Source organism: Cyclopterus lumpus, chromosome 4 (assembly GCF_009769545.1).
Source record: "Cyclopterus lumpus isolate fCycLum1 chromosome 4, fCycLum1.pri, whole genome shotgun sequence".
Classification (NCBI taxonomy): domain Eukaryota; kingdom Metazoa; phylum Chordata; class Actinopteri; order Perciformes; family Cyclopteridae; genus Cyclopterus; species Cyclopterus lumpus.
In genome coordinates, this window is record NC_046969.1 from 18,082,180 (window position 1) to 18,092,307 (window position 10,128).

At 41.4% G+C, this 10,128-nt stretch overlaps 1 protein-coding gene across 1 annotated transcript; it reads left to right on the plus strand.

Annotated features, from left to right (window-relative positions):
- The first annotated feature begins 6,739 nt into the window (after positions 1-6,739).
- LOC117729135 (homeodomain-interacting protein kinase 2-like) lies at positions 6,740-9,920 on the plus strand. The gene is made up of 8 exons (XM_034529878.1): positions 6,740-6,864; positions 7,479-7,669; positions 7,778-7,963; positions 8,059-8,234; positions 8,326-8,449; positions 8,560-8,679; positions 8,939-9,031; positions 9,117-9,920. The coding sequence occupies exons 1-8, from the start codon at positions 6,798-6,800 to the stop codon at positions 9,768-9,770; spliced, it is 1,611 nt and encodes a 536-aa protein (XP_034385769.1). The 5' UTR covers positions 6,740-6,797; the 3' UTR covers positions 9,771-9,920.
- The last annotated feature ends 208 nt before the right edge of the window (positions 9,921-10,128 follow it).

Below are 10,128 nucleotides of genomic sequence, written 5' to 3' on the forward strand. Positions count from 1 at the left end.
CAGACGTCCAGATGGTGGTCGTTGAATCCATTTTTCGTTGTTTTTCTTCCGTCAGCCATCAATCTCCTTGTGTTGACAGACACAAGGAGAACATAATCAATGTTTAGAAGAGGGGAATTACTTCTCCGTACAAGGGACCAGACAGCCTGCGCTCTCTGATGGACAACTGATTTCAGTCAAATTTAAATATTACTTTGAAATGTACCAGCCGAAAGAGAGAGCCCCTGAGGTTTCATTGATGCTGAGCAGAACATTTAATACAAATACTCATAATTAGAGTCATTGGCTTATATTATGCCACATGGGCTCTGTAATCTTGACTAAACATTCAGTTTAATTTGTTTTAAGTAAAAAGGCAAAGGTATGTTTCCCAAAATGAAGGAGAATATTGTAATTAAGCTAGAATCAAAGTGCCACACTTTTGATTATGTAAGAGGAAATATAGACCACAACGTTTTGCTTTTGTGCAAATAACTGATCACCTAATGAATAGAAAATTGCAATTTGCTTACATCACAGTCATCTTCTGTTCTTATCAGTTATCACTCCACTCACAAGTCCATGTTCACATTAAACATTACAGCACCTGCTAAGCATTGACATGTTTGCATTGTCATTCTGAGCATGTTAGCAAGCAGGTGTGAGCATCTACCTTTAAATAAAAAGCACTGCTGCGTCTAAATACAGCCTCTGAGCTGCTACAATGACTGGAGACTCTTGGACTGGATGGTAAACTATCCAAAGGATTTTGAACATAGTTCACAAGCCACAGAGGTTAAATAACTGTTAAGAGTGATATAACTTAAAATACATCCTACATGAAGTGTGGTTGAAGTTAAAGCACAGAAGCTAAAGTATTAGTGTGTGGATTATCCCACGTATCCTGCTCAGCTTGTTAGAAACAAATATGTCTGAAAACATTGGAATCATTAAGGCCAAGCAAGTGTATTTGTATAGCACAAGTGCTTCACATAAAACCATTAAAAGCATCATGACATAATGCAAAAGAAAACAAGATTTAAAAACAATTAAGAACATTTATTAAAACATTAAAAACAGTCAAAAAGCAAGAAATAGAATAAAAGTTGCAGTGCAGAAATTGATTGATATCCTTGAATCTTGTTAAATTAAAGGCAACAGAAATCAGAAAAGTCTTCAATCTGGATTTAAAGGAGCTGAAGGTTTTTATTCGCCAGTGGTGAAAGCAGACACGACGTGTGAATTCAGTTTGAATAAAGAGACTCAGAGGCAAGTGTAGTGCCACTTCAGATGAGTAATTACTATGATACGTTTTATGAGAATTAAAATAATTGACAAGTTTCTATTTTATTTTTTTTCCAAAACAGGCTTTATTTATTTGTGACACATGTATTCATTCCATTATTTTTCAATCATTAAAGGTCAGCATTCAAAACTGCATCACAGATGGAAATGCACATTTCTCAAATAGCCTCTTAGGACATAAGATATCAGTACACATTGATTTCTGGCTTCACAATATTTCAAATGAAGTAGTGCCTGCATATGAATGAGGACAAAAATAGCAGAGTTGTCACATTTTATGGCTCCATTAATAGCAGACGTATACCAAATCCAACAGACAAATTTGCTGATTAAAAATTAAAACCTACATTTCACGTAATTTATCATCTACTGTGACATCATGTGACGTCACAGTTGCTTTAAGTCCAGTACAGCAAAATGTACTGCAGCTGAACATGTGCGGAAAGTACAATATATTGTCAAGTTATGTTGATTGTTTGATGTAAAATAGTTCCTGAGACATTGCCAGGAGGCTACGACGCAGTTCACCACACAATATAGCATGCAGCAAAGAGTACAAAGCACTTTGTACCTCCAAAGTGGTGCCTAGTATAAGTTCAGTCACACATCTCTTACAGTGAAGCATGCTGCCATATTCCCACAAGCCTCAGGTCACAGACCGTAAACACAATTCTGTACCACATTTCATGATCGAATGGAAATTGCTATTTTGTGTTTTCTGCCGTTTGTCCGTCTGTGTATTGTGTGTTTGTTTCCGCGGCAATAGAGCGCCGTGACGTCACCGCCATGCGTTGTTTGCTCGAGACGGGTCAGACCTTCAGTCAGTGTGACCCAGCAATCTGAAAGTGTGTGTGTTTTCACAAACAACCCTATTAGAGGAAGTGAGTGTTGTTTGTTTGTTCAGAAGAAAATTCAGAGGAATAATGTGTCTTTTTGCTTGATAAACCACAATGAATTGGACACCACAGATTCTTGTGCTTCTATCTGTTTGGTCTCACTGCAGTTTTCTGTGACTTTACCTCCAAACACAACACCTGAAAACGACCTGCTTCATCAGGTCCCCTCAGACAAAATGTGATTTATTTTGATTCAGCACACGGCGGAATTACCACGCTAACACCTAATCTGCTGTTTGGAGGACGAGTCATTAACAGTGACCCAGCCAAACACAGCGCTGAGGAGAAGAATGACAAAAAGTTAATAGAGCAAACAAATGATGTCAAATGATCGAGAGTGGAAGACACTTTGCACAAGTTTACACTCGAACAAACACATTTCCTGAACCCTTTGCCTTTGGTAAGGAATACACCAGCTTCTGGTGAATGCAGAGTGTGATGACATTACTATTGTTACTGAATATATGAATGTTAAAGAATGGTCACAATCAATTATATTACAAGGTGTACCTGATCTCAGTTTGCCCCAGTTACGTGTTGATAAACAGCTCTCTCAGTTTTTAAAGCATGGTCAGGTAAAGGGATGGAGTTTTAAGATCACAGATCGCATTATAAAACACTCACAATAAGTTGATCGTGGTGAATTTGTATTTAACTCGCTATTATGGTTGAGAAGAGGAAAATGAAGCCAGATTTTTTTAAAGTACTGGAAAGAAAGAACAGACTCACTCAATGGGCCTCATGCCGAAAGTGATATACAAACACATTTTTGTTTTGATTATGTTAGTACCAATGGATTTCTGGGATTCACCAGTTTATTTTCTCTCGAGAGGCACAAAGAAATCTCCATGTATATCTGGTGAATAATCCAAGTTGGCTTATCAAAACCTTGAATGTGGACGCAAAACAAAGAGGTGAGCTGCAACCATCTAGACACTCAGCAGCAAGTGGATCTAAAAGCTTACCTCGTCAAAAGTCAACATGTTCTTTCAGTGCTTTAATGACAAGCAGGCCCTTTCAGTGGTATACTGTTTCTTTTCTTCTCTCAGTGTCTGCGGTGAGCTGACTCCACTTGTAGTTTGATTAAACAAACGGTCTTGGTTAACCATGGTTTGGAGGATTAAACAGCATGCGTTGGCCTCATTCTCTCTTCTGGTAAATTATAGCCTGATTCACGTCTGTAGCCTGGTGCCACAGACAGGATAATGATCACGTAAAGTTAATTTAGTTTCCAAGAAACTGGATAGTGGGGCCATAGGTGTGTCCCATTCAAGAAGGATTATCTAATTACACAACAACTTAGTTGGAGAAAAAACAGCAGGTGCCTTACTGAAACTTACTGTTATTTTTTGGGAGTTTAGTCACCTTTGCCAAGGTTTTATGATTTGTACTGTCAAGTAAAGATTCAACCATCATAAATTATTAGCATCATAAATGTGCAACATTTAAAATGTAGGATATTATGAAGTCTTTGCAGTGGTATTATGGACAATTCACAGTAAAGCTTACATTTGCCGGCACTTCATGTCGCCCTCGTCCTGCCAGCTCAGTTTCTTGCAAGCACCAGCCCAATAATAATGGCCAAAAAATACCCTCATCTCAATCCTCTCACCCTGCAGTCTAATGTTGGGCTATCACAACGTCTAAATCTTTAATGCCCACATGACATGTCCACAAAGGAAGAAGCCTCTTTAAATATGTAGCCTATTCAGTTGTTCTGCCGGCTTCATTACCACTGTTTTCTGTGCACAGCATCGGATTCATAATTCATGTTTCTCAAATATTCCCTCTGATGAGTAGACGCGTACACAGAAATCCCATTCATCTCCAATGCAAACACACACACTTGTATGTCAGATGAACTGCTACAGATTAACCAAACTAGGAATATTCATATGCAGAAGTATTTATATTTATCAGCAAATGCAGGATGTTCTTGATGAATATGAAAGTAGATCAAGGGGTCTGCAGTGCTTTGATATCTCCACCCGCTGATTGTTACTGTTTAGAATGCAAATGCAGCTGCCTGCTTTTGCTGCATTTAGTTGATTGGTGGCCGATAAAAGCAGGTTGTATTCACAAACCCGCTGAGCTGCGAGCGCCTTCAAACAATGTTGACCCCTCAGTGCCTCTCCTTTTATCTATGCACTTTACTATGTGTGGCAAGGTCAATTACTGCAGCATTAGAGATTATTTTTATTTTTTATTAAGGATCCTCTCAAATTTATGCCAAAGGGGAGCTCTATTCTTCCCAGCATGGCAGAAAACACCAAAACCACAAAGCACTACACGTTTGATGGCAGGACAATATAAATGGATACAAAGTGCTCCGTACTATGATTGAAACACACTTGTTTTTCTGCAGCATGTTGTGCTTGTAGATGAATCATATGTAAGGTCATGGGTGGCAATAAGATTGGCCTATGACAAAAAGGCGCACAACTTCTAAACGGATTCATGTAGCATGGTCAACAACCGGTTGTCGTTGACAGTAAAGGGAGGCATCATTGGTCTCAGCAGAGGGTTAAGGTTTCAGTGGTGTGGGTTAGCCCTGCCCCTGTACTTAAGCCACACCCACTTTTATAACTAATGAATCCTTTCTTGTAGGAGTTGTGTGGATGCATGCACGTGTGGCTACTCCTATAGGCAAATGGTACTATAATTTGGACTGATAAAACTGTGGAGTTTGAATTCAAGATTGATATTCATTCATTAATATTCAGGTGTTTTGCTCCCAGTACTGACCACTGTCTTATCAATTGTGGCGTTGTTTCACCACAAATGAATGCATTCTATAGGCTATTAAAATAAGTGTGTTATTATTTGTACTATAGCTCTCGCTCTGCGCACCATTGATGAATCTGAATTTTTCCTTTTTGAGCGTCACAGCAAACCAGCGCCCCAGTGTTAGTTAAACATGATACTGGGGCTCAGTTTTCAATACAGTCAACTGATTAATTGTAGTGTGAATAACCTGAAATAACATTGCGATTTAAAGGGTGTATGTGTTGCACCCGTAAAATGAACTGTGTCATGGCTCTGCCGCTTCCCTGCGTCTCCAGTGTCCCCTGTCTGTTCATGTGTGTGTGTGTGTGTGTGGCGTGGGCACGGCTTCCATCAATCGGCACCTGGGCTCATCTCCAACACCTGTCTGCAATCCTGGTCATCAAACTATCCTGTGAAACACCCCGGCTTCCTTCGACTCGTCGACAGATTATTTCGTCAGCTTAGTCCTTTTAAACGACTAAAGAGTATTTTCATGATTTATCCTGTATTGACTTTGTACTAACCTTAGTTCCCTGTGCCCACGATTCCTGTGCCTGCACTTCAGCCCAGCCACCACCACATCACACCACCATGCCTTGCTACTCACCTCTGGCTCCGCCAGACCACCAGCGAACTCTGAATAAACCGATTCCTTAACCTACCCTACTGTCTCTGTGTCTGCACTTGGGTCCAGCCTAGGACCAACCCTAACACTGTCCACAAACGTTGGTCCGTCTTCGTTTTGCAACTTTTATTAAACTAATCCTACGTTTTAACACAAGCACGTTTGCCTTCAGTCTGCATTCAGCACGTATTTCTTACTGTAACATACCTGCAATTATGACAAAGGACAACATAGCAGAATGGTCATCTCTTGTGGACAACAGTGCATGCTCTGTCTGTAGAAAGATGGCATCACGTTAGTGTTAGCTAGCTATACTGGAGACATTTTTATTGGCAATAAAACTAATGGTTAACTTAATGAAAACATGACGAATATAATCTAAGACAAATAATATCCAAACAAATAAAGCCAGCTCAACTTTTCATTTTCATTTCCCAGTCCAGGGAGAGAGTTGCCGTCACGTACAGTGATTCAATGAATCTGTGTCACATTGATCCTTTTGAATTTGTGGTCCAGTAAACTTTCTGATCAGGCATCTGACAAATAGGAGCTATTCTCTTTTTACATTTGACCGTTTTTAAGAGAAGATGATTAGATAAATAGATTTTGATATTAATTTTGAGTAAATTAATCAATATTAGAAATTTCAAAGATAAACAATACATTAATTCATATAGCCACACTAATAACGAAATTCCGTTCTTTATAGTTAGATAAGTGTTTGAAGTTATTAATGAACAAAATAACAGAGAAAGGTATATTATCATTGCCTAAGCTAAGAAATGGTTAAAGGATTTGTATTTATTGTTGGTTAAATCCATTTAAAAGAAGGGAGGAGTGGGGAGTGACTTTTTCTTTATAGCCTTAATTACATGAATTGTTCCCCCCCTACACACACACACACACACACACACACACACACACACGCACACACACACACACACACACACACACACACACACACACAAACATGCATCTGTGTTAATTAAGTCTGTCCAGTCCATCTGTCAAAAACACCCTGTTGAGTTTTCCAAGAATATTTATGTTCTAATCGTCATATTGATCACAGAACATTCTGGGTTCCAAAAAGCCTTCAAAATGACACTTTAGAACAAAAGAACGGAACCCAGCAGGTACATAAGGAAGGAGCTCAGTCAGAAATCACTTCAGTACCATCTCTACAGACAGGAGAGACAAAAATACCCATTGCTCTTTGAGACAACAACATGCCGCTTCCATCCCGGAGAGTGAGAAACCTGCAGTCTGTGTTAATTAAGTCTGTCAGTCAAACAGGTGAGACTAAACGAGAAAAGTCGAGGCACCAAGTACTGATTAATTTGTTCAAATAAATAGCAAGAAAGTTGTGCGATTAGATCAGTTCGAGAAGCAAATACAGTCTCAAACACGAGGTCTCCAAGTGCACGTTGCAAAATTGAGCTGAATGCAGTTGAAGGTCTTGTGTTTGAGCCTGTTTTATCAACAAACTAACAGAAATCAACTTAAAGACTCGAGAAACTTGATCTTAACAAAACAATGTACAGTTCTGTGGTAAAAACAGACCTGGAGCAATACATATAATAAAAGTATTAGTAATGTACTTTGAGTGCATGTTTCTCAACCATTTAATGCTTTTGAATTATCATTTAACTGATCTGGAAATCCTCTGGATTGTTACTCATCCGATAGTTTGACGTATCCTCATAATCTTTCCGTGCATTACTCCTATGAATGTCCAGCAACACGAGAGATCAGCGCGCCGGATTATATCATTTCTGTATTATATACAAATTACAGTGCGTTACCTTTCGTAGCTTTAGGCCTGCATAGTTGAGTTTTATATCCGTGCACGCTGTGTGGACTGCATGCCGTGGCTTGACTCATGTTCTCACTCCATGTTTCCGTCCAAGGTCCTGCCGACTTAGAGGTACAACCCCAGGATGTGCTGCACAGCACGCTCGGTGTGTACGAGCTGCAGTACCTGCAGTTCACCGGCTGCTTCAGCAATGTCGCCAAATGCAAAGACGTCAAAACCAAAGACATTGTGGCCGTTAAGATCTTCAAGAAGAGGGCCACTGGTTCCCTTCAGCCCAACAGAGAGGTACTTCATTATTGTCTTTGAGTAACTTGTTCTAAAGGCCTTCTACTCAGAGCATTTACTGCCACGAAGCTGTGTCAACCCGCCTGATATCTTCTGTTGTCTCCCCAGCTGGCCATGCTGAAAATGATCCGTGGTCTCGATCCAGAAAACATTGTTCGGTTCTTCGAGGACTTTGAACACAAGGGACACACTTGTCTTGTGTTCGAAATGTTGGACAAGAATCTGCACGAGCTTCTGAAGGAGAGACGCGGCAACCGCTTCTCTCTTCTAAAAATCAGACCCATCGCGCAACAGGTACCTGATCCCTCTCGCACCGAGCAGTGCTAACATGTTGTCTTGCATTTCTAACGCTCATCAATGCATCCCTATTTCTGCTTCCGCCTCTGCAGCTGCTCACCGCGCTCGAGTCTCTGAAGACCGCCGGTATCATTCATACTAATATCAGACCGCGAAACATCATGTTGACGAGGCAAAAGCACCTCAGAGTCAAACTCATTGGCTTTGGTTCCGCCATCGCAGCCACTGAAGTCCAGCGAGGCGTTATCATGCAGCCTGTCGCATACAGGTGGGTTTTTCATTTGTTGTTTTTCTGTCTTTCTGACCTAGTGCCTCCATGGTTATCGTTCTAATAATAGATGCTTGTCTCCCGTCCTCAGGTCTCCGGATGTAATTCTGGGCCTTCCCGTCTCAGAAGCAGTAGACGTGTGGTCTCTGGGTGGCGTTTTGGCGACCATGTTCCTCGGCAGCCTGCCATTCCCTCAGCGGTGCCAGTATGACCAGGTATGTTATCTGCTACGGATTGAATACAGCTTTTTCTTGAGAAACCCAAATGGAAACTCAATCTTTTTATATGTCGGATGTAATTCCATGTACATATATTCTTCATCCAGGTGAAAACTATGGTGGAGACGCTGGGTCAGCCGGAGGACACACTCCTAAGTGACGGCGCCCACACTCTGTTCTATTTCAGCCCTAACCAGGACTCCACAACACCGGCATGGAGGCTCAACGTACGTTACACTATATTGCACATCATCAAGCTGAGCACATGGGCATTATAATACACAATAATGTCTTTTAAAATAAAGCATATTGAATATTTATGTAACTATAATTCTACAATGCTATAAGTATTATAACGCATTACAAGTATGTTAATATGCATAGTAGACATTGTTTTATAGAAAGAGTTACTGATTTTCCAAATTTGGCTGCAACTCATGCAACTGTTAAAGAAGCATGTCTCAAATATATTCTCTACTGTTTTAGACGGTTGAGGAGTACAAGGCCGCGACTGGCTTTCCAGCACAAAAACACAGTGGCAGCTCAACAAGGTTCAAATGTCTGAATGAGCTGGTGATGGTAGGCAGCCCCTTCTTTTACTGCACGTAGGTAACGGCGACACTGTGCAGTGCATAACCATGTTTGACTTTGTTTCCAAATGCAGCTGAACCCAGAAGACAGCGTTGTGTATAAGATGAGGTTTGTCAGGCTCCTGGGTGCGATGCTGCGCCTGAATCCTCAGAAGAGAATAACGCCAAGTGATGCTCTGCACCACCCATTTATAACCCTGACCGAGCCGTATGGTGAGGAAGTCGTAGCCCCCGCCCAACCAAGCAGCTCGGATGGCGGAGACGTACCTGCTGTTTGCTCCAATGACACCTCAGTTGGTGTTGCCGTTTCAGCGCAAGGCCATTCAGGGGACGCTCCCGCGATGACCGGCCTAAATGAGGCCTCGAAGAGCACCGCCTCTGAACATGACATTTTAACAAGTGAGTCTATGAGAGCAGTTTCAGCTCCCGCTGGCGGAGACCCAGACGCCGGTGCCCCGTACGATCAAGCCACAGATGCCACTGCTGGTTCAGCTGGTTATGATGATGAAGCTGCGGTCTTCCCTGCCCCTGCGGAGGCTACAGACGCCCCTGTGACGACTGACCTGTATGACGTTGTTTCAGCTGACGAATGTACAGTCACAGCTGATGAAGCTTCGACCGCGTCGCCCATGACTAAATCGGACGAGGGTGCAGTCTATAGTCCCTCTGACACCGCTGATGCCCACGTCGGCTCTGATGGAGTCTCGGCCACCGGCTCCAGAAACTGACGGGTGAAAAGGGTGAAAAGATTCTTCGGCAGGATGTTTAGGGCCCTGTGCTGCTGCTGCTGCTGCACCGCAAATGTTGAGCAATGATTTAGTGTAATAATGTACTTTGTTCGTTGTTAATCCTTGTAAAATAAACTAAAATATGAACTGAATCAAATCTCTGAGCTCTCTGTAAATGGTAGTACTCACAAAATTTCATCAATTGGTTTACTTCCTGTTTTTATAATCTGGTGGTTTATTTTAATCCAGTATATATGGTTGAACACCTTAACACAAATGTTAACGCACGGTATTGTAAACTCCGAGGTACATTTGATCAAGTAGTTCATAACAGCTCGAGTCCCTTCATGTGCACGTC

What these genes read in the sequence shown, in the direction of transcription:
- LOC117729135 (XM_034529878.1), top strand. Translation starts at nt 6,798, where the DNA reads ATGCCGCTTCCATCCCGGAGAGTGAGAAACCTGCAGTCTGTGTTAATT. An exon ending in TCAGACCCATCGCGCAACAG is followed by an intron (nt 7,964 to 8,058) that starts GTACCTGATCCC and finishes CCGCCTCTGCAG; the next exon opens with CTGCTCACCGCGCTCGAGTC. An exon ending in GTCTGAATGAGCTGGTGATG is followed by an intron (nt 9,032 to 9,116) that starts GTAGGCAGCCCC and finishes TTCCAAATGCAG; the next exon opens with CTGAACCCAGAAGACAGCGT.